Raw genomic sequence first — 23,553 nt, 5'->3', positions numbered from 1 at the left:
CCTGGATGCTGACAGCAGTCATGTTCAATTGTAATTATGCACTTTCCCAAACCAGACATCACTGCAGGTACTGATCGACTGCAGCTTCTGGGCCTCTGTTTCCTAATCTCTAACATCTACGTGAGCTAAATAATCTCTTGGATACTATCCAGAAATGAAATGGCATAACTGTAGACATCTTCTCAGTAGGAAGTCTGCCTGCTTTATCTAAAATGAGATTGCATTATAGGTATCCCATGTCTCCAGAATTTCTACTGAATAAAATGGGTAGCCCTCATTAAAATAGATTTCTTTTTAACAAATTTTCAAAATGAAAAATGCATTTGTATGTATAACGGAGTCACTTTGCTGTCCAGCAGTAATTACCCCAACATTATAATTCAACTATACTTCAATAAAAAATTAATTCAAAAAATTTAAAATAAGAAATACATCTATTAAATATAAAGATACCATGATTTACAGGGTGAAGAATTCCCAAGCTGTCTTGAGAAAGAGAAGATAGCCTGTTTTAATATGATCTCACATATTTTCAGAGTCTGCATGTATGTGCAAAAACTGTCTTGTACCCTTATTTTTTTCAGTCCTTTAAAGTGATAAACACCCACTAAGATAAATGAATTGTTGTTTACACTGAGATTAGCTCTTTCGACGTAATTTTTCCCTGGTGGGAAGTTTCACCCTCTTCAGTGCTCGACTCTATGAAGTGCTTTGTGTTTCCTGAACAGAGCCTTGCTAAGCTGCAGGGGCGGTTTCACGTGGACCAGAGCATCGGCACATCTGAGCCAGACCTGAGATCCAGTCCCATGAACTCGCATCTCTCCCTCTCCAGACAGACCCTGGACGCGGGCTCACAAACCAGCATCTCTGGGGACGTAAGTCATCCGCGTAGAAGGGCCCTGGTTATAGCATCGCTGGCAGATGGGATGGGGGCCAGAAAGAGGGTGCAAGTTCCAGCTGTGTGCATGCAGCATTTCGTACTCATAAGACTGGATTTACAACCTTAGCCTCATCTTTTCTGCCTAGGTGCCAAGCATATCAGAATCTGTCCAGATAAATAGCTTGGTTCAAACTTTCTCATACTGTGTTTATTCAGAGACTCTATTGAATGACGAGAGACACGTGAGAATTTAAGTTTTTCCTCTTAAGTTTAGAACCTTGGAAATTAAGGTCCTTCCAAATACACATTAAGGCTAATGAAAAACATAAATATGTGCCTTTGAAAATGAAACCAAAGAACTTGCTTTTACACATCTGAAGTTGATTATATTAAAATGCTTGATTGGTGGTTTATACCTGGCACTTGAAAATATTTAATGTGGTTTGAATATTATTACCAGTTTATAGTCTACCTTTTGGGACACCATTAGCAGATATTTACTTTTCAATAAGTTCCCAGTTATTTTTGTGTTCTTTGAATTCTGTGCTATGAAAGTAGAGCAGGTAGAGATCAACAGTAGGGCTTACCTGTTTGAAAAATTAATTTTTGAAGTAATTTATTTATGTTCATGCATTTGGAAGTTAAATGATGGAAATTTTGGCTCACAGAGACAAGGAAATTAGTTCCAGTTCATAAATTTTATTGACCTGTACGCCCTTCATAAACTCTTAGACACCAGAAGCATTTACCTGATTTTTTTTTAATCCTGATTTTAATGTGTAGAGAAAAGGATGTTAAAGTCTTTGAAAAAAAAATTCAACAAGCTTGAATTAAAAAGAAATGTTTTTGTCCCCACTGAGACGCGAAAGTAAGTGCCTTTGCAAACTGGCGTTCCCAATTTCGATACTGTCTTCTTTAGCTTTTCAATTACTCGTACTTCCTAGAAACAAAAGCAGTTTTACTTCATTCATTAGCAGAGTTAATTGACTTTTTCCCTTTTTTTTTTTTTTAACTAGATCGGAGTGAGAAGTAGATCAAATTTAGCTGAAAAGGTCAGACTGAGCCTCCAGTATGAAGAAGCCAAAAGAAGGTAACAGCAGGGGAACCGTGTGGCGGTCAGTGGTCAGTGGGCTCACCCAGTGTTTTCCAGAATTCATCTTTATTCCTGTGGTGACATCTGCTGGGCGCTCACCACACGTTCTTACTGAGATCACCCTTCAGATCCTGGAATATAAAGGTTGTGGGGTCTCCCCCACCCCACCCAAAGCCAAAGAACAAGGAGAATTCATGAGAAGGGCAGGAATGGAACTGTCGCCTTCTTTCTGGAAGGAAGAAGCTTTTTAAGGCTGTACGGTACCTACTCACAATTTAAAGTGATGAAGTTGGTTCCCCAGACAGTGCTGCAGAGACTTGGGTGCTGGGCTTGGTAGCAGCTAGGAGCTTGAAGGTAAACAGCTTCAAGCCCCTTCCTCGGTGTCGGAGGGAAGCCCCCCGCTGGTGTGCTGGGGGATGTCTGGGTGTCACTCAGTCCTTTACCCTCTCCACTCTTCTTCAGCACAGCCTCACCGCCTTTTTCTTACCTGGGCCTCCGGAGAGGGTCTGGGAGACTCCTCTGTCCTCAAGTTGGCGACAGACTGAGCAGGTTTTCATAACGTAGGAACTGTGCTTGCTCTGAGAGAGAGGGTCACACCGAAACACTTCATCATTTTCCTTTTAAGAGTGTGAGGATGCTGCTGTTCCGTTGTCTGGGAAGGCACTGGGGGCCCAGGCCTGTATTATCAGAAGCAAGAACTGCTCAGCTGAGAATGGGTGTGGTTTCCCACTGCAAGGCAGCCCAGTAGGTGGATATTGAAGTGTATCTGTTAATACTGGTGATGATGAGAATTTAAAAGTCACTGGCTAGGGACTTCTTTGGCAGTTCAGTAGTTAAGGCTTCATCTTCCAATGCCGGGGGTGGGAAACTGGGAATCCCATAGACCTCGCAGCCAAAAATAAAAACCCAAAGCATAAAACAGAAGCAGTATTGTAACAGATTCAATAAAGATTTTTAAAACAATCCACATCATAAAAATAAATAAATAAATATTAAAAATATTTTAAAAAAAAACTCATTGACCAGATTTCTTAGAGGTTGTCTGGTTTTAACAATGCCATTATTTGATCTGCCTCAATCCAATATTTGCCTCTGCATAGCCTCTGTTACTAATATTACTTGGTTCTTTGATTTACTGAAAGAACCCTAAGCTTTGTTCCACAAGTTATTAACCACCATGAGCTTGAGCAAGTCACTTCGCCTCTGAGCAGCATTGTGCCTGGCTAATTTTAATGCCTGTAAAGTTTCCCAGGTGGATTGTAAATGTCTTGAGGGTAGGAAAAGTGTCGTGCACCTCGTTGTCTGCTTCTCACGTCCGGGACTGGCGCTTTCCCCTCGACCAGAACTGAGGGCTCCTTTGTGCTGCTGCAGACTGGGGACATGGGAGCCTGTTTGGGTCGCTCCGGCTATGAGCACACCAGCCCCCGAGCCGCCAGAACTCCTCGGTTCTGACATAAACAAAGCCAAGATCAGTGTCTGGCTCTCCGAAGGAGAACGGCCGTAACTCAGAATTAATCTTGGGGAGGTGGGCCTCATGCCCCTTCGTCCTTGGGGTTTGACTCGACTTCCCTTGGACCAGCTTGAGCTCCTGCTGGACTCTGGCTCCATCTGGAGCTTAAACAGCACTTGTCTTCTAGGTGTTCCCAGAAAGCGTCATGGTTTCTTGCCCAGATTTGGCACAGTCTTTGCAAATCAAATTCAAGACCTACCTAACGCCCGACCCCACGAGCAACAGGTGCGGCCTTTCTTTCACTGCACTGTCGCTCATGCTTCGGTTGTTTCATTCAGTCCCATCGAGACTTAAGGTGTCGGGTCCTTCCCATTCGGTTGCACTGCAGTTTCTCTTACCATTTGGGGTTTTGCTTTAAAGTTGCTAGTGATTCTGAGGAGATGGTAAGTCTCGGGGGTTTCTGCATGTGTTGAAAGTGCTTTTTCTTCCTTAATTCTGAATAAGTAAAGAATGTTGTGTTTACTTGTGTTTGGGTTGTGTTTCTCGGACACCTGTTTTCTCCTGCAGCCTTTGTTTTACATGCTTAATGAAGCTAATAATATCATGCTTATTTAGCATTTTGATGATTAATTTTCCAGTACGTTGAGACAGTTGTTTACAGTTTTGTCGTTAAAGCTGAAGAATAGCTGATGTAACATCTATCCTAAGTGCAGATGACAGGTGAAAGTCACAAGTACATTATACACACAGCACAGTTTAAGATGGCAACTTTCCTTTTAACTCAAACAGGAAACTTAAGGCACGAGAATGTGGAGCTACTTCCCTCTTGGTCCTGATAACGGTTTTTAATCACCTTTTTCTTCTCTTCTACAACTTCTTCCATCTAAAAGGGGGGGGCAGGCGCCCCCTTTTCTCTCTTCGTCTTCTGCTATGTGCTGTGATAATACCAGAGTAACCATCCAACATTTTGAAACAGGAATATAGGGTTCCTAATGCCAATATCAGCTTCAGCATCAGTCCTTCCAATGAACACCCAGGACTGATCTCCTTTAGGAGGGACTGGTTGGATCTCCTTGCGGTACAAGGGACTCTCAAGAGTCTTCTCCAACACCACAGTTCAAAAGCATCAATTCTTCGGCGACCAGCTTTCTTCACAGTCCAACTCTCACATCCATACATGACCACGGGAGAAACCATAGCCCTGACTAGACACACCTGAGTGACTGAAGTGAAGTGGAATGAGTGCCAGTATCAGTTGCGTTCTTAGTGTGCCTTTTTGAAAGGTATTTTATTGATCTGTTTGTTTCACTGCCCCAGGTCTTAGTTGTAGCTTTCAAACTCTTAGTTGTGGCATGTGGGATCTGGTTCCCTGACCAGGAATCGAACCCAGGGCCCCAGAGTTGGGAGTAAGAGGTCTTAGCCCCTGGACCACCAGGGGAGTCCCCATAGTTTGTCTTTATCTTGTGCTTGTGGTCAAAAGCCAAGTGCCGTTCCTCTTGTGAACAGTCGCGACAGTCCTCACAGTGCCCCAGACCAAGTTATTGGATTCGGGTGGTCCTTCTGATTGAATCGGGAGTTGACTTGATGGTTGAGTACGAAGCTCTAGACGCAGTGAGGTCTGGGATCAGCAAAATCATGAAGCTGGGGAGGAGTCCCTTGGCTGTGTTTTCCTCCTCCCTGCTCTCCTGGCCGAGTTGCCCCTTCCTGCCACCACCCCGGTTGGGCCACTCCCCCAGCCTGTGCTGGACGCCGCCGCCAGCCATGTGCAGAGCAAGACCAGGTCGACACGGCGACCGCGGGGCTGGCTTGGGGAGCACGTGGTATAGACTCTGCCCAGGCCCGGAGTGGGAAGCGAGCTCCCGGCTGGAGGAGGCCCTGCCCACCCGCTCTTCGCTGGTGATGCTGGGACCTTGAGAGGCTGCCTTGGTCATGGTTCTGGGTGGCTCAGCCCTGTCTTCTCCCCTCCCATGACTGGCTGATCTTCAGTTGCTGCCAGCGTAGCACAGGTTCAGCATCTTGACCCAGAGGAAGAGAGCCAGAATGACAGCATTTCAGGCATCACTCACCAGAGTTGTGGTTTTTTTTTTTTAACAAAGTCCTCAGGTGTTCCTCCATGCATCAGGGCTGACTGGTCCTCTGCTTCTTAAGCATCTATGTAGTTTGACCTTCATCCTTCTTTTCAGGAAGTAGCTGTGATGACTGGATTTTAAAGGTGGGGAGGGTGAGGCAGATGAGAAGTAAGTGTAGCATCAGCTCAGGGACCCGACTAGGGGCTGCGGTTCTGTCAGCCTCTCACCCACCTGTCGCAGCTGCCCCTGGGGGGTCAACCGTAAACTTAGCTTGCCTAGTGTTTTCCCCTCCTTGGGACTTCTTAGAATGTGCACGGCCATTTTATTTTGTCATATTTTATTTTCATAATATATATATTTAATAGAAGTACAGTTGACTCACAGTGTTTCAGGTCACAGCAAGGTGATTCAGTTATACACATACACATATATTATTTTGGGAGTGGGGGCTTCCCCAGTGGCTCAGATGGTAAAGAATCTGCCTGCAATGCAGGAGGCATGGGTTCGATCCCTGGTTGGGAAGATTCCCTGGAGAAGGGAATGGCAACCCACTCCAGTATTCTTGCCTGGAGAATCCCATGGGTGGAGGGGCCTGGTGGGCTACCGTCCATGGGGTCGCAAAAGAGTCAGCTGTGCCTTAGTGTCTAAACCACCACCATATTATTTTTCAGATTATCTCCGTTATAAGTTATTAGAAGGTACTGACTTTAAGTTTTATTTCAGTATGGCCAACCTGAAAATTGAACTGTCGAAGCTGGACAGCGAGGCGTGGCCTGGGATGCTGGACATAGAGAAGGAGAAGCTGATGCTGATCCACGAGAAGGAAGAGCTTCTGAAGGAGCTGCAGTTCATCACCCCGCAGAGGCGCACGCAGGACGAGCTGGAGAGCCTGGAGGCCGAGAGGCAGCGGCTGGAGGAGGAGCTGCTGGCTGTGAGGGGCACGCCCAGCCGGGCCCTGGCCGAGAGGTGCGTCTCCCGCCTGGGGCCCCGGGCCATCCTCCTGGTCCAGGAATTTCAAACGCACCTGCCCATTGGAGAGCCAGCACGGAAGGACTGCCCCCGCCCCGTAGAGCAGTAAAGCACACTCCCCTTTGGCCCCCTGGTTCCTCGGAGATTGTTGCAAATGTGAAAATGCCTGAGACAGATGTTGAATAAGTGAGGAATGTTGACAGAAAACTAGGAATGCAGTCTGATAACAGTGGCTGTAAACTATCGCAGCACTCCGATAAGAGAGATTATCTGGACTGTTAGAGCGGCCTGAAGCTTCCTACTCTGGGCTTTATTACCCACAAGAATGCAAAAGTTGATTGCTTTTCAGTTCACAAGGAAAAGACGTCTTGCTCCCTTTGATATTTCACCAGGTCACAAGACGTTCGCTTGGACTTTGTCTGTTGAAACCTTCATCTGAAGCAGGTGAAAAATAGGAAAATACTTTAAGCCATTTTTAGATCTTCCTGTGGGAAGGTGTAAATTGATCATTTGATCTAAAAAAAAAAAAATGCAGTTCTGTAAGCAGATCAGCTGCACTCTCAGGCCGGGGGACCCGTGTGTGCAGGATTGCCATGAGGCCATTGCCCCCCCGGGGTTCAGGCCTTGCTGACCAATGCCCAGACCTGTTCCTCTGTCTCAACCATAGGCCAGGTAGCCCTTTAGAACCCCCCCTGCACCCATCATTTAGGCCCACAGGTAAGGAGCAGAAGGAAAAGCAAGAAACTCACATTTGCATATTTTCAGGTGACCTGGAAGTAAATTTAAAATCCCCAGCCATAATCCAGTCACTTTTTTTTTTTTTTTTTAACTTCTTGGCTCCTTGCATGCCTTGTCCTCAGCATTTGAGAAGTAGAGTGGTAGAGAAAGCAGGGGTGGTGGGCAGGGAAAAGCACCTCTGACATTCCTAGTCACGCGTTAGCCTGGGCACCTGTTTAACCATGACCACGTGGGGAGCGTCAGCCTCCGTGAGCTAAGGTGCTGACGGAGATGACTCGTGGCTGCAGCGTCACAGCTTTTGGGAGCATGAGAAAGTATCCAGGGGGACCCTTTACAGATGATGACTTTTCACCATCTTAAATACTTCTCATCACTCCCCTGCATCTCCTCCCCTCCCGCACTGACATCTCTAGTCCTGTGAGCTCTAGGCTCAGCCCGCAGGCAGGTGTCAGCCGGGCTGGCCAGGTAGGGATCCATCTGAGCAAGACGAAAAGGAACAAAATGTAAGGATCAGAAGGCAGACTTCAGTTGTTTCCCTGAATTACCTTGATGCTCTTGAATGTCTCTGTCTGTGTCTCTTAAATTTCAAGATTTAAGAGATTCGCAGGCAAGATTCTGCGTCGTTACTGACTTGTGGCCTCTGCAGGGGCCCACAGAACTCACATGAATTTTCAGCCGGAGGGTGAGCCCCCAGAATCCCTCAGCCCCAGTCCTTGTGGGCTCACTGACTCTCAGGACCAAGGAGGCCAAGCTCGCCCCCTGGTGGTCGTAAAGCGCATCCGGCGGCGTGATGCTGCGTGTGACCCATTTCCCGCAAAGAGAAACAACTCTCAAATGAGAAAAGCCTTCCTACACATCTGCCTGTCCTTACAGTTACTGAAATTCCTTAAACCCTGCGCTTTCCTACAGCTGATAAGATCTTAACATTGCTCCTTCTTTTTTCACAACTCTTAGGGGTTTTGCCTTACGTCTTGCCAAGATGTCTTCATTCTCTCTTAATTATATGAATATTTTTGCCACTGGTTCTGAGAAAAAGGGCTTCCCTTGTGGTTCAGCTGGTACAGAATCCACCTGCAATGTGGGAGACCTGGGTTCAATCCCTGGGTCGGGAAGATCCCCTGGAGAAGGGAATGGCTACCCACTCCAGTATTCTGGCCTGGAGAATTCCATGGACTATAGAGTCCATGGGGTTGCAGAGTCAGACACAACTAAGTGACTTTCACTTCACTCACTGAAAAAAAATTCATAGCAAGTGGGAGGGGGTATGAGTGTATTTTTGTTTTTTTTTTTTTAAATGGAAAAGGAACTTGTTCCTTCTGTAGATGACATGCGCCCTCTGCTGGGGACACCGGGGGCAGAGGTGAGGGTTCGAAGGCACCCTTGTCTTGCCAAGGGCAGCCGAGCCATGGTGTGGAGCCGTGGGACCGTGGGAGGCGGCCTTCGGGGCCAGATGGAAGAGAGCCTTCTCACTCAGGAGGACCACTGGCAGGGGCTGGAGAAGGGTGAGGGGGGGCTGGAGAAGGGTGAGGGGAGACAGGGCTGACGTCTGAGCAGCATCTTGGGCCCTACCGGAGAGGAAGGGGAAGAGGTCATTTTCCAGGAAGGAGACCGCGAAGCTGCTCCCACCGGGAGAGGCTCTGATCCCATCAAAGACAGGAGGTAGGGCGCTTGACCAAGGACAGTGACAGCCTCACCCACCTGGCGGGGCTTCTGTAACTCCTGGGGCCTTCGTCAAGCTTCTCCCAGTGACCTGTTACCTAGACACCTGCTGGACTGGTCCTGGGGAGGGGCTCCTGCGCTCTCCAGGCAGTCTGGGTGGAATAGGGAGAAAGAGGGGCCTGCCCTCCGGGAGCTTAGGGTCCAGTGACGGGACACAGGCCAGGCCTCAGGGGTTCAAGGGAACCAGAAAGGGTCCAAAAGAGCAGTACCTGAGCCATCATCAGGGGAGGACACAGGGACCATCAGGTATGACTGACTAGGACAGAAAGCTTCAAATTTAAATTGCAGCATGAAACACACTGTCACATGGAAGCCTCCTTCAGTTCAGTTCAGTCACTCAGTCATGTCTGACTCTTTGCGACCCCATGGACCGCAGCACACCAGGCTTCCCTGTCCATCACCAACTCCTGAAGCTTGTTCAAACTCATGTCCAAAGAGTTGGTGAAACCATCCAACCATCTCATCCTCTGTTGTCCCCTTCTCCTCCCACCCTTAATCTTTCCCAGCATCAGGGTCTTTTCCGATGAGTCAGTTCTTCCCATCAGGTGGCCACAGTATTGGAGTTTCAGCCTCAGCATCAGACCTTCCAATGAATATTCAGGACTGATCTCCTTTAGAATGGACTGGTTGGATCTCCTTGCAGTCCAAGAGACTCTCAAGAGTCTTCTCCAGCACCACAGTTCAAAAGCATCAATTCTTCGGTGCTCAGCTTTCTTTATAGTCCAACTCTCACATCCAAACATGACTACTGGAAAAACCATAGCTTTTACTAGATGGACCTTTCTTGGCAAAGTAATGTCTCTCTTTTAAAAAAAACAGCAGAAAACCTTCGTGTAGGTGTGACAGTTTTAAAACTTACCTCAAAAGTACTGCTTCTGTATCAGGTAGATTGAAGGACTTTCTCCAGACCTTTGTGTACCTTCTAATTCAGTTCACCTACTTTGAATTAATATTTTTCCTTGTTTTTGTTTATATTTGTTTATATTTAAGAAATTTTAAAGAAAATAGGACCGTACTCCTTTTCAAAATACACCTGTGAAAACTGTGAATTAAGAATTTATCACCCTTTGAAGTACTGAACAAAATGATAAGAGTTACTTTTTTTTTTTTATTTTAACACAGTGAAATTGTGTTGGTGACACATCAAAGGACAAATACCTATAAATAAAATATGGTCATGTTTCCTTGCTGCCTAAAACGTACATAGGATTTCAAAGAGGTTGAAAAATTAGGGAAGTTTTCTTTTTCTGCAAAGAAAAGTAGCTAATTTTTTGTATCGGCACCTTGCAGGGCGTGCTGAGGCTCTGAACACGGGAGATTGGTTTTGATGTCTGCGGAGTTCTTTCACGCACGTAGCTGGCTCCGTTTGATCCCTTGCACAGCCTTAGCAGGTGGACGCGGCAGGATTATAATCACCATTTTACAGATGAGGAAGTCAGGAGCCACGGTTAGGTGACTTACTGTAAGGGCCCGCCAGTGAGCAGCCCACCCCAGAACCGAAATTGTGGTGGTTTCCTGGGTCCCCTTCTGCTCTTTTCAGTGATGTCTAAAGACCCTGATGTAGACAGTATGCTTGATGTGTTTTTAAAATGGCTTACTCAAGTACACAATTCCATCATACTTGGATTTTTTTTTTTTTCAGTCTCATAAAAACTTGTTCAGCTGAATGTGGATTAAATTTCATGAAAATCCCGTTGCAGGTGATGAGAGGTGCTGTCGATGGAAATCACTTTTATGTCTTTTGCTTGCTCAGAGGGTTAAGCCAAGATTAGCTCACACTGGCAATATGGACACTGGACTAATTTGTTTCTTAATCGCCAGAATTCTCATCAAAATGAGATTGGAATTCTTGTCACTGAATATGATTTCAGAACAGCCCTTAACAAATTCCATGCTCAGATGATCTTTCCTAATTCCTGTTATTTCCTAATTCCTGTTATTGTTGTCAGACGTTTTAGTAACGGAAGTGGAAGTCACAAGCCTGCAGAAGAATCCTTAATCTTTGCTCATCTCTGTTGTTTTCGTTTCCTCCCCACTGTCTTTCCCTCATTTGTGAGTGTGAGGTTTTTTACTCGTTTAAGAAACTTTTAGAATACCGGAATTGTACCAGTTCCAGTACCACCGGCCACATGGCCATCTCTTCCTTTCACCCAGTGGCAATGGCCGTGGATGGTCCTGACCACTTTCCTTCTGATGGGTTGTTCTGTTTTCTCTGTGTCGAGTTCATTTGGATTTCACAAGGGAAAATAATAAGGATCTTTTTATTTTCCCTTCACTTTCTATGCTTATCGTAGTTATGTTGAAAATAAATTTATTTCTCTCTCTCTTTTTTTTTTTTGTCTAGATTGAAATTGGAAGAGCGGAGGAAAGAGCTGCTACAGAAACTTGAAGAAACTACTAAATTAACTACATATTTGCATTCACAACTTAAAAAGTAAGCCTGTTTGGTTCTTGAAGGGAAAATTTTTCTTGGCTACCTTCAGGCGTGTTGCAATTCTGCTTCAATTACCTCCTCTTTATTTTTGATGACTTAAAAGTAAGAAAATAGTTAACACTAGTACAGTTAAAACCTGGATGACCAAATTTAAAGTTGGAGAGATTTGTTTGTTTGCTTTCATGAGCCCCAGGGTCCTGCTTGGAAGCTGTTTGCAATGTGTTGGGAAGAAGATATATTTGAATGATCAGGACATACTTAGGAAAATAACATATTTCTCCACAACATCCCTTCTTTTAAAAAGGGAGATTTGCCCTAAAATAGCCACACATTCACTTCCAAAACATACACAGAAAGAGGAAGAAGGGGAGTGAGCCTAGCGGCCTTTGTCTTTAGAAGCTGGCCTTATCCTCTCTCACAATAAAAGATTTCATTCTTTAAGTAAAGTCACTGCATTCACCCTTCATACTGTTTACCTCCACACACACACTTGTATATATTTTTAATTGCACAGTTGCTTCTGGATATTTATGCAGATAGATTTATCAGTAGATGTTTGATCCCTTTTTAAATTTTTTGTAAACTTTTACACAAGGAGGATGATTTTTGGTAAGAGTAGGATCGCTCCTTAAAGAGTCTTTGAGAGCCGGGTTGGGAACGTTCGTAACTAGCCACGGAAACGTGTGATGTAGCAGCAGGGGCCCTTTCCCCGGTCGTTGCCCTTGATCTTTGGCATCACTGGGTTCCTTCCCTCTCTGCCAAAGGAGCCAGCAGGGGCTTCCATCTACATCTTCGAAGTTTCTTGTTTTGTTTTTGTTTTTTAAGTTTTATTTCTTAATTTATTTTGGCTGTGCTGGTTTTCCGTCGCTGCATGGGCTTTTCTCCAGCTGTGGCGAGCAGGGGCCCCTCACTAGTTGCTGCACTTGGGCTCCTCGTGGCAGTGGCGTCTCTTGTCGCCAAGCACAGGCTCCAGGGTGCTCGGGCTTCAGCAGCTGCAGTTCCCGGGCTCTAGAGCACAGGTTCAAAAGCTGTGGGGCATAGGCGGAGTTGCTGCTCAGCATGTGGGATCTTTACCACTGAGCCACCCGGGAAGCCCGCGTCCAGGTTCTCACTGTGTGCCTTCCTTTCCCAGCCTCTCCGCCAGCACCCTGTCCATGTCCTCCGGGAGCAGCCTGGGCTCCCTGGCCTCCAGCCGGGGGTCCCTGAACACGTCCAGCAGAGGGTCGCTCAACTCCCTCAGCTCCAGCGAGCTCTACTACACCAGCCAGGGCGACCAGCTGGACGCAGATTATCAGTACAAACTGGACTTCCTCCTGCAGGAGAAAGGCGGCTACATGCCTTCTGGCCCCATCACCACCATCCATGAACACGAGGTGGCCAAGTCCCCCAGCCAGCCTGGCCAGAGTAGTCCCGGGGGGGCGGGGGCCGCAGCCCCAAGCCACCCCGCCCCATTGGCCGAGGCCCCCAAGTCCGTGGCATCCTTGTCCTCACGGTCCTCCCTGTCTTCCCTGTCCCCACCCGGCTCCCCCCTGGTCTTGGAAGGTGCGTTCCCCATGTCTCCCCACGACGGCCCCCTCCACCAGTTCTCTGCTGACTTTGATGACTGCGAGCTGAGTGGCCGCTTTGCAGACATCAGCCTCGGAGAGCATCAGCTGCTGCTGGACCCTGACCCGGGAGGAGCACCCCTGTCTCTGCTGGACGAGAACAAGGAGCTCGGCGAGTGTGCTCAGGAGCCGCTGTACGAGGGGCCCACAGGTACATGGAAACCCCGCTCTAAGCTGCCCCACCAGATCATCTTAAGGGATGAGGGGAGGTTACTTTTTCCGTGGGAGCAAATATTGGTACAGTCCCCCTTCTCTTTTGGCTGCTCTTTTTCCATTTTGGCTTCATTTGGGAAAGAACGTTTATTGCTATAACTTGCACATTTTTTTTTCCTCTCATCAAATACAAATCGCCTTCCGTATTTAACAGATTTAACCGTTAAATGTCCATTATGTCGTCTGGTACCCTGCTGTGTCCTGCAGCTGCCTGGGGACATACTTTGTGAACATTCTTCAGGCTTCCAGATAAGGGTCTGTTTCTGAAATAGTGAGGTGGGGAAGAGGACTTTTTTTTTTTCCAAAGTTGGCCTAAAACAGATTCAAACCAAGGCAATTAGCACAGCAGCTAATTAGTACCAAGGTTCAATGTTTAGATTGCTATGGGAATTCTCTATAAATACAGTTTCTGTTTCATGCCAGACTCTCCCTTTCCGTGGAGAGTTAATTTGGAGAAAGCGGTCCCAGACTGCGGTGTCGCCCTGCCACCTTCTGGCTGCAGTGCTTGTTGCCATGGGGTTGAGTTCCCACTCCTGCCTCTGAGCTCAGAGAGGCAGAAACAGAGGGGGAATCTAATACGCTTTAATTGCTTGCCTTTGCGAGGCCGGAGCTTTTAATACAGCAGATGTGGTTGTAAAGATCCCGGGATGGCGTGCACCTTAGTTAGCAGGTGGTCACAGCTGTGGTCTGAGGAGCCCGCCCCGAACACGATAAGAAAGAAACCGCAGTGCCCGGAGCACAGACAGAGATGCTGCGCGGTCCGAGGAGCCCGCCCCAAACACGATAAGAAGGAGACTGCAGCGCCCAGGGCACAGACAGAGATGCTGCGTGGTCCGTGTACCGCCCGCCCGGCAGGTGCCAAGGCTGCAAGTGACATGTTAACGGAAATAATTAGCCGCAAAGAAAAGGAGCTCCGGAGCAGTGTTCACAGAATGGCTCCAGCAAAGCAGACACCTGCCGCGGGGCCTCGCGCCTGCCCCCGGGAAGGCATGCGGTGTGTGGCACTGAGGTCCGCCACCCCCCCGGAGCCAGCCCGACCTGCAGTCGCATCTCAGGGGCCCCTCCGTTCCAGCGAGCACATTGCCCCGTCTCTCAGGCTTGTTAGTCCCTCACCTGCAAGGTGGGGGCAGCACGGCGTCTGCCTCATGGGGTGCTGGGAAAGTTGACGCGCTCATAATGCATCAGGAGCATCAGCCACGTCTGGCGCTCGGTGTGCAGCTCACGGGAGTTAATATCACCCCTATGACGCTGAGCAATGCACACTCTGCCAAACCCAGTTCCTGCCACAAACCACTGACATCTGCAGAGGAAGATAAAGCTAGAGAGAGGGAGGAAAGAGGAGTGGGTTTTGTGCCTTTGTCCTGTGCTCTGGGCCTGAAGGACCTTACAGTTACCGAGCATTTCGTCCGGTTCCTGCTGATGGCGGAAATCAAGTCAGGTTACCTCCAAAGTCCGTCCGCAGTCAGCCTCTGTCATCGTCAAAGTCAATTTCAGGCTGCTGTGGTTATCCCTGGGGGTAATCAATAAATCATGTCATCACCTTCACCCCTCGTGAAGGAGGGGTGGGTGGGGAGAAGGCACTCCATCATCAAGGAAGAAGCATTCCTCCTGCCAGAGATAAAAAGGGAAAGGCAGCAATCAATCCAGAACCTAGAGCCTCAAGACTTAAACATCTTAACAAGATGTAAAGTCACGACTCAGAAGGGGGGCGAAATGAATACCAGTGTGGATCCTTGCTCTCCGCCGGGCCCTCCACCGGCCCGAGGATGAAAGCGCGCCGTGGGCTTGCAGCTTATTACACGGGAGTGCAGATTCAGACGAGGCTGCCGGCTCTCCGCAGGACTCCCGGCCATAAATATGAGTCAGAGATAAAAGTTAAGTGGGAGTCGGTGAGGATTCAGTAACTCACAGTTTTTAATGGTATTTAGCCAGTGAGGAATTCTGTAAGTCAAAGACGTTTCCCCTTTAACTTCTATTAGAGCAGCAGCTGGGGAGATGGAAACTAGAGAGACGTTTCTTCCATTGAGCACCAGAAGCTGTTACAGAAACTTCTCCAGCACTTGAGGGAGTCAGACAGCTTCTTACCCCCGACTGTGGCTTCTGTAGTGATCACTGAGACACGAGAGGCAGGGAACCCAGGAGAATGTGTGCCATTGATCCCTCCCCTTAAAATATCCTGGGACGGGAACACCAGATTCTTTCCCAAATAATGACCAAAGTTACAAGCATCCCAGGATTTTGTAAGTCACAGCACCTAGAATCATCCACTTCTGTTGATATCCTTCATTCTCAGTGGAAATTTTATTTTGAATTTCTCAGAACCAAACCATGTGTGTGCGTGCATGTATGTGTGTGTGTGTGTGTTAGACTTAACTTTTCCTAAGAAGAAATCCTAATGGCTGCTATTACTCTCCCCTCCCTAGATGTTGAAAAATCGTTACCAAAAAGAAGAGGAGTCCACTTGCTGGGGGAGAAGACTGCCTGTGTGTCAGCTGCGGTCTCGGATGAGTCGGTGGCTGGGGACAGCGGGGTCTACGAAGCATTCGTGAAACAGTAAGGACCCAGCCCGAGCGGCTGCTGCATGCACGTGGGTGACCGGCCGGGAGTGCCCTGCCCTCTGGCCACTCACTGCAGCGGGAAGGGCTGTGGGCATTAAAGCAGGGGCAGGCCTGAGAAGGTCGGGGGTGCTGGCAGCATTCCACTGGCAGGGAGTGAGGGACAGGTAGATGTGCTCACCAGCTGAACCTCTTAGAGACGCAAATGTGATTTTTTAAAATTATTTATTTATTTGTGTCAGGTCTAGGTTGCAGCACAGGGCATTTCCACTGTGGTTCATGGGCTTCTCTAGCTTCGGCACCCAGACTTCCGTGTAGCTGTGGTGCGAGGGCGTAGTTTCCCTGAGGCGTGTTGATCTGAGTTCTCAGACCAGGGGTTACACCCATGTGCCCCGTGCACTGGACCACCAGGGAAATGCGGCAAGCTTGATTTCCTGGCACGCCGCAGCGGCCGCCCAGTGCCTGTGTGGCACACAGAGTGTCTTGTGTGTGCAGGTCTCAGGCACCCCAGTGCGGGGTGCGGCACATCCCAGGGAGCCATGGGAAAGCCGGTCACCAGGCAGGCCTGCCCCTCGGGGCCCAGGTGCAGTCCTCCCAACGAGGGGAAGCCAGATTTGAAAGAGTGAGCTTGCACTGGGGTCAGGCCCACAGGCCAGTCCAGGAGTGCTGTTAGTTCAGGATTTTGTTCAGAATCAGTGAGGGGCACACAGTTCCCAGGTGGCACTAGAGGTGAAGAACCCGCCTGCCAATGCAGGGAGACATAAGAGATGTGGGTTCGATCCCTTGGTCGGGAAGATCCCCTGGAGGAGGGCATGGCAACCCCCTCCAGTGTTCTTGCCTGGAGCATCCCCTGGACAGAGGAGCCTGGGGGGCTACAGTCCATGGGGGTCACAAAGAGTCAGACACCACTGAAGCGACTTAGCACGCACGCAGTGACCACAGCCCCACGTGTCCTGATTCACAAACATTCACCTGGCCTGCCGGTGTCCCACCCGCAGGCCCAGTGAGGCCGAGGACGTGCCGTACAGCGAGGAGGACACCGCGGTCATGGAGACGGCCCAGGTGCAGATCGGGCTGAGGTGAGGACGGCTCCAGAAGGGCAGCTTCTCGCCTCTGTGCACCGGCGAGTGGCCTGAGCCCTGCCTCATCTCATCCGCTTCTCTCTGAACAGATACGATGCAAAAAGGTCGAATTTCATGGTGATTGTAGCACAGCTCCGAAATCTGCATGCCTTCCTGATACCTCACTCTTCAAAAGTGTAAGTAAAGTCGGTGGCAAACAAATCAAAGAACTTCAAATTCCCAAGTGAGAATTTTACATCTAGCGGTTCATCCAGGTGAAGACACGGGGAAAGACACGTACGGCAGGGCTGGTCATGCCTTCGTGAGCTCTAGATAGAGACGAAGACAGAGTGATGCTGGCCCACCCCTCCTCTGGTTTTCCGAGTGGGGCAGTGAGGTGGGGGCTTAAGAGGGGTGGCTCCAACACCCCCGGAGCCTGCCTCCCAGCGCTGAGGTTAGGGGTCCCCATCAGTAGTGTTCAGGGATGACTAGCTGATGATTCTGTCGGTGACTGCTCCCTCCTAATTGAAGGCAGGAGGAGAAGGGGGCGACAGGACGAGATGGTTGGATGGCATCACCGACTCAATGGATATGAGTTTGAGCAAGCTCCGGGAGAGAGTGAGGATAGGGGAGCCTGGCGTGCTGCAGTCCATGGGGTCACAAGGTTTCGGACGCGACTCAGCAACTGAACGGCAACGGGAAGGCAGAGAAAGTCGACTTCTCCTGCAGCGTCTCCAGCCTTAATGGCTGCGGCCCAGGGCCCACTGGGTTTTTCATGCTGAGTCCCCGTTGTCAGTATCGCTACAAAGCACAGAAATAGTACGGCCTTCCTCGGTTCTTCACATGGACTTATACTGTTCATGATCGGAGAAGGAAGCTCTTTAGAACATGAATTAGAAGGCCTGGAAACGGGGCAGTGGGGAGGGATTTAACGGGTGTTCTGTTTCTGGGAATTTAACAGAAGATACCTCATGCTGTTTATAGGGACTGTGGGTCCTCATGTAATATGCGCTCAGAAAACTCACTTGAAAGTGATGGTAGAAGGTACTGTTTTTATCAGACTCTTCCTCTGAATTTGACAAAGCATAAAACCGTTTATCATATCTGAGACTTCTGAGATGCTAGGCAGTGATTTTTTGAACTGTTAAAAATTCATCTCTCAAATTGTCATAACTGTACGCTCCTTAGTGTTTCTTTTCCTCTGGAAGGACAAGGCGTCTCATCCCTAGGGAATGACCGTCAGCATTTCTTGTCTAATGCGCAGGATGAGTGTTCTTTGGAACACAGTCACCCGTGTCTACTTGGTGTCCCCACCTTCCCAGGTCCCGATGGTGGCCGCTGTGGAGCCAGCCGGACGTGGTCAGGCAGGACGTAAATCCGTCTGGTCCTCAGTCTTCGCCCCCCCCACTTCCCTACTGAGGGCCTTTGCTGCAGCCCCAGGGCGTGGGGACAGGCTCGGCCTGGCATGATCCAGGACGCCAGGGGCACCAGTGTGTTAGGAACAGAGCCTTCGAGCCCCTGGGTATGACGACAACCATGGTGGCCACAAGCCTGGGGTTGACGATAAAGTCAGTGTACCCCGGTGCTCCTCCCCCGGGAGGAGTGTTCCAGACACCAGCTGTGAAGCCAGGATTGTTGAACCAGTGAGTCCATTTCATCCTTGTTCTTTGCAGGTATTTCCGGGTTGCTCTGCTTCCCTCCTCAAGTGACGTCAGCTGTCTGTTTCGAACGAAAGTACACCCAGCTGCGGAGTCCCTGCTGTTCGGTGATGTGTTCAGAGTGGCCGTCTCCCAGACGGCCCTGCAGCAGAAGACCCTGCGGGTGGACCTGTGCTCCGTCGGGAAGCACCGCAGGGAGGAGTGCCTGGTAGGACCTCTCGTTTCGACCTTCAGATGACACCACTGGACGTGCTGAGAGCCCCTTTCCAGTGGCCATTCTGCCAGCCCTGAAACTACTACCTGTCTGCCCAGTGTCTCTGACACAGCCCAGCGGTGGCTTCATCTTTTTGTCTGAAGTCTTAATTTCTGTTTTCCGTTCTCTTTATTTCAGACCTTTCTGATTTGCTTAGCAATTATGATCCTCCATAAAAATCGAGTTCTTTATTTCTAACCATTGGATAAAGAGCTCTGGCCTCTGTTACGACCATCACTGTAGAGTATGCTTATTTATTCCCAACAAGAATAAGCACCCGGTGCTGGGCGCTTTACATACATTATCTCATCATCCCCTCGACAGTCTTAGGAAAAGGGTATGATGACATTTGCAGATGAGAAACTCCTTAGAGGGGTCATGTGTTCAAGGTCACGCAGCTTGTGAATATGGATAGGTATCAAAAGGACATCCCACCCCTAGTTCACTGTTCAGATTTAATTTAAGCAGGATGCTGAGTAAAGTTCCCTACTTCAGCATGTTCTCCCAGCGATGGGGTTACAGCTGGTAGAAGAACTCAGTGTGACTGTTAAGAGCAACAGGATCCTTGCATACCAACACAGAAGACCTCATACATCACTAATAGTGGGTTCAACCCACCGGTGTGTACATCATCACATCCCAGCAGAGTTGCACAGGGTGCAGGCGTCTAGAGGTGTGCCCAGGTGTTCAGGAAGCCATGCGGTCTCCAGCTAAAAAGCATGTAGTTCAAGGGTCAGCTGTAACACCAATCTAAAAATCAACCCTGGGATTCTTTCAAGGTCCACTTACACACAGATTTTTTTTTTTTCCTACTAAATTCTTGCCATAATACTACATAATCTGTGGTTGGTTGAATCTGAGGCTGTGGAACCTTGAATACAGGGTGCCAGCTGTAAAGTTAGACATGGATTTTCAACGGCAGAGTGGGGAGTGCTGTCGGCCCCCCTAACCCTCGTGGTGTTCAAGAGTCAACTGCATTTTTTTTTTAACATTTCTTACTTAGTCACACCTGAAAATATGACATCTCCAGGTTTAAAAAAAGAAATCCACCAATGCTTTGTATCATGAGTATTGCATCTTTTTCTTTCCCTAAAACAAGCTTGTCCAATAATCTTCATTATATTAGAGGGAGCAAATATGGATTGAAACATTTCATTTTCTGTCTCTCTCTCTTTATTTTTTTTTTTTCCTTTCCTTTCACACAGGCGGGAACTCAGATCAGCCTGGCGGACCTACCCTTTTCCAATGAGATTTTCACTCTGTGGTATAACTTGCTTCCTTCAAAGCAAATGCCCTGCAAGAAAAGCGAAGAGGAGACAGAGGACTCGGTATTTCAACCAAGCCAGCCGCTTGTGGACTCCGTAGACTTGGTGAGTCAAGTCTTCCTGAGACACTTAGGTCTGCAGTCCGTCTGAAATTAATCTTTGTGTCGGCTTCGAGGTAGAGGTCAGGGTCGTTTCTTCTTTTTAATCCATGTGATAGCCAGTTGGCCCAGGATCATCTGTTGAAACGACATCTGTCCTAACTGCACTTCAGTGCCAGCTTCTATCCTAAGGCAGGTGACTTCTGCGTGTTAGCCGGTCCCTGAACTTTCTCTTCTGTCCTGTTGCCTTAGTTGTCCGTCTCTGTCTACATTACTAGGCTTTTTCAAAATGAAGGCTTTCAAGAATTCATCATTTAGAGTGATGTTTTCTGAGGCTATTCATAGATAATTGCTATCAGATTAAGGAAATTTCCTTCTCTTTCTAGTTTGCTGAGAGTTTTATTATGCGTGGATATTGGATTTTATCAAACATTTTTACTGTATCTCCTGAGATGATTACATGGCTGTTTTCTTTTATTCTCTCAATGTAGTGGATTATACATTGACTGACTTTTGAATGCTAAATCTGTTTCAGATTCCTGGAATAAAGCAGACTGAATTGTGGTGTATCTAATGCGTGTTTTTACATATATTCTATCGTAAAGAATATTGAGACTTGCTTTATAGCTTAGCAGGTGTTCAATTATAGTACAGTTCCATATAGTCTTGAAAAGGATGTATTTTCTGCAGGTCACCTTTGTTAGTTTTGCTTTTCAAATCTTCTGCATTTACTGATTTTTCAATTTGCTTATTTTATCACTGTTTAAAGGTACAGTAAAATCTCCAGCTTATGATTATAGATGACTGTTTCTTCTTTTAGTTCTATTAGTCTTTGCTTTATGTATTTTGCATCCAGGTTATTAGATGAATATAAATTTAGCATCGTATTGTATCTTTCTGTTCAACTGACCCTTTTATCACTATAAAATATCCCTCTTTATTGCTGATAACACTGATAGTAATAAACATATCAGTTTTTTTTGTTAGCATTTGCATGGTTTATCTTTTATTATTCTTTTACTTTCAATCTTTCTGTGTTCTTATATTTAAAGTGTTTTTACGTGTAAGCAGTACTTAGTTGGTTTTGATGTCTTATCCAGTTTTAAAATCTTCTTTTAGCTGAAATATTTATTTACACTTAATGCTATTATTGTTGTATTTGGCTTTGAACCTTTCATCTTACTCTTTGTCCCCTTTTAGTCCTTTTTTCCCCCTTCTTTTGGATTAACCAAGTATTTTTAAACTTAGATTTTTCTTTCTATTGGATCACCAATTAGTACTATAGTCTTTTCTTTTTTGCTGTTTCTCTGATGATTACAGCATGCACCCTTGACTTATTAGAAACTGTGTTAAATTAATGCTTTTTGCTTTTTTGCAGATGGTACAAAGATTTTTAAAGGCTTTTCTTTTACTTCATGATTCTCTTTCCTCCTCCTGTACAAGTACCGGATATATTTTAGTTACATTTATTTTAAATCCTACAACACATTATTATCATTGTTTTATTGACAATCAGTATTTATTCAGGTTTCCCTATACCCTTTAGCCTTTCTTTTCCTTTCTGCATTATTGTGCTTCCAATTCAGGTCATTCTCCTTCTGCCTGGAGAATTTCCTTTAGTGTTTCTTTTTGTACAGGTCCATTGGCATATTCTTTCAATTTCATTTGTGAAGGACTCTTTTTCCTGTATATTCAGAATTCTAAGTGAATGATTATTTCTCTGGACACATTGAAAACAATGTTTTGTTGTCATCTGGCTTCCATTGATTCTGTTCAGCTGCTGGAGGACAGGCTAATTGTTGATTCTTAAAAAGTATTACACCTTTTTTCTTCCACTGCTTGTAAAATTTCCTCTTTTTCTTTGGTTTTCAGCAGTTTCACTCAGATGTGCTCATATGTGTTTTTCTGTTTATTCTAATTAAATTCTCCATTGTTTCATCAACAATGAATAAATTCTTCATTGTTTTCTTGAACATATTAATTACAAAACTTTTACTTTCTTCTCTAAATAACTATGTATGTGGATCACCTATGGGTCTGCTTCTTTTGCCAGTCATTCTTCTTGGCTTTCGGTCATGGGGTCCTGTTTCCAGCAGGGCTGGATGTTATGTATGGAGTGCAGAGGATCTGGCGGGTAGCTTCCTGCAGAGATGATCTAGTATCCTCCTGGAAGGCAGATGACAGCATGGGCAGCTCACCTGGATCACTTGAGGGACCTGAATTCCAGTTATTCTCTTCCTAGGACCATGAGGCAACTGAAATATCTGCTTAGCGTTCAGCCTCCTAGCAGGTGGTTTTACTTTCTCAGCTTCTCACTCTGCACGTATGTGACTTGGGTGGGGCAAAGGTCTCTACGGGAATATTGTACAGAATACTGGGCCTGCATCAGTTTCTTTCCCTGACCCCTCGTAGGCGGACTCCCTTGTCCTCAGCTCTGTTTCATCTCTGCATCCTGCCATCACTGCCACAGTCCCGGGCGACCATAGCCCCTCACCTGTGTGCCTCACCGTGGCATCGAGACACACCCCCAAGAAGAAGAGTGGCGTTGCATTTCCTCACATTCCCCTCCTCCCTGGGATCTTCGTCCTTGAGTCCTAGCTGCCTTTGCTGCTCTTCGTTGCTTTGAAACAACTGGAGTTTTTTGCTTTTCCTTTTATTGTATTCAGCTTTCATATTTGTTCTCAGCGAGAGAAGTGAGTCTCATACTTCCTTCTCCTCCACAACTAGAAGCCTAAATCCCCATCTGATAAGTTTTTAAATCATTTCTGAAGTTTATGGTGTTAACTGCCCTACGTTGTACCTTCTCCAGGATGCAGTGTCAGCCTTACTTGCAAGAACATCAGCTGAGCTGTTAGCCGTGGAACAAGAATTAGCACAAGAAGAAGAACCAGGGCAGGAAGAAGAGCACAGAGGTCCAGATGGAGACTGGTAAATAAGACTGATTTCATTTCAGAGGGTGTGTTCAGTTCCTCAGAAGACACTTTGAGGGGCACCTTCATGGGTTCAGATCTTGTTCTGGAATTAATAGAAAATAACGCAGCTTCAGGGAGTGGCCCCAAGGAAAAGCCGCTCCTTGGTGTCAGAGAGTTGAAAAAGTAATGGTGAGACTGTGGGCTAAGTTACTAACATGTGAGCAAGATTCTTTGTTCTTACCTGAGTAATTTTGACACTACTTTCTGAACTTTTCTTGTTGATTTGTTTAAAGTCTTAAACTATTTTAAAAATATGATAGTTTATTACAGAGTCATAGATAAATTTAAAAGTAGACTCTTTTTCTGTGAACTACTGGAAGCACCATTTAGGCACTGGTAGTTCAAAATAGATTTTTAGAAAACAGCTTCTGAGTGGTTCCTTTCCTGTCTGTTGCCACTATTCACCTTCTTTTCCTGTTCCCTTCTCATTTTTCATACCTCGATTTTTTAATTTTTTTAAAGAAAAAAAGGTATTACAGCGTTTGTCTAGATACACATACGTATGCTGCTGCTGCTGCTAAG

The 23,553-nt window shown here is 46.9% G+C and overlaps 1 protein-coding gene across 1 annotated transcript in view; it reads left to right on the top strand.

Annotated features, from left to right (window-relative positions):
- The window catches only part of WWC2 (WW and C2 domain containing 2), a 152,492-nt gene that overhangs the window by 108,530 nt on the left and 20,409 nt on the right, over positions 1-23,553 (top strand). Inside the window, exons 7-17 of the mRNA XM_055416378.2 lie at positions 729-875; positions 1,897-1,970; positions 6,216-6,458; positions 11,263-11,352; positions 12,485-13,107; positions 15,593-15,722; positions 16,723-16,803; positions 16,896-16,982; positions 18,459-18,651; positions 19,902-20,066; positions 22,869-22,987. Coding sequence (XP_055272353.2) covers positions 729-875; positions 1,897-1,970; positions 6,216-6,458; positions 11,263-11,352; positions 12,485-13,107; positions 15,593-15,722; positions 16,723-16,803; positions 16,896-16,982; positions 18,459-18,651; positions 19,902-20,066; positions 22,869-22,987 — 1,952 coding nt within the window. The remainder of the gene's footprint in view (positions 1-728; positions 876-1,896; positions 1,971-6,215; positions 6,459-11,262; positions 11,353-12,484; positions 13,108-15,592; positions 15,723-16,722; positions 16,804-16,895; positions 16,983-18,458; positions 18,652-19,901; positions 20,067-22,868; positions 22,988-23,553) is intronic.

Source organism: Moschus berezovskii, chromosome 26 (assembly GCF_049115385.1).
Source record: "Moschus berezovskii isolate FMDL1 chromosome 26, NW_MosBer_1.0, whole genome shotgun sequence".
Taxonomy (NCBI): domain Eukaryota; kingdom Metazoa; phylum Chordata; class Mammalia; order Artiodactyla; family Moschidae; genus Moschus; species Moschus berezovskii.
This window is presented reverse-complemented; position numbering and strand designations above follow the sequence as displayed.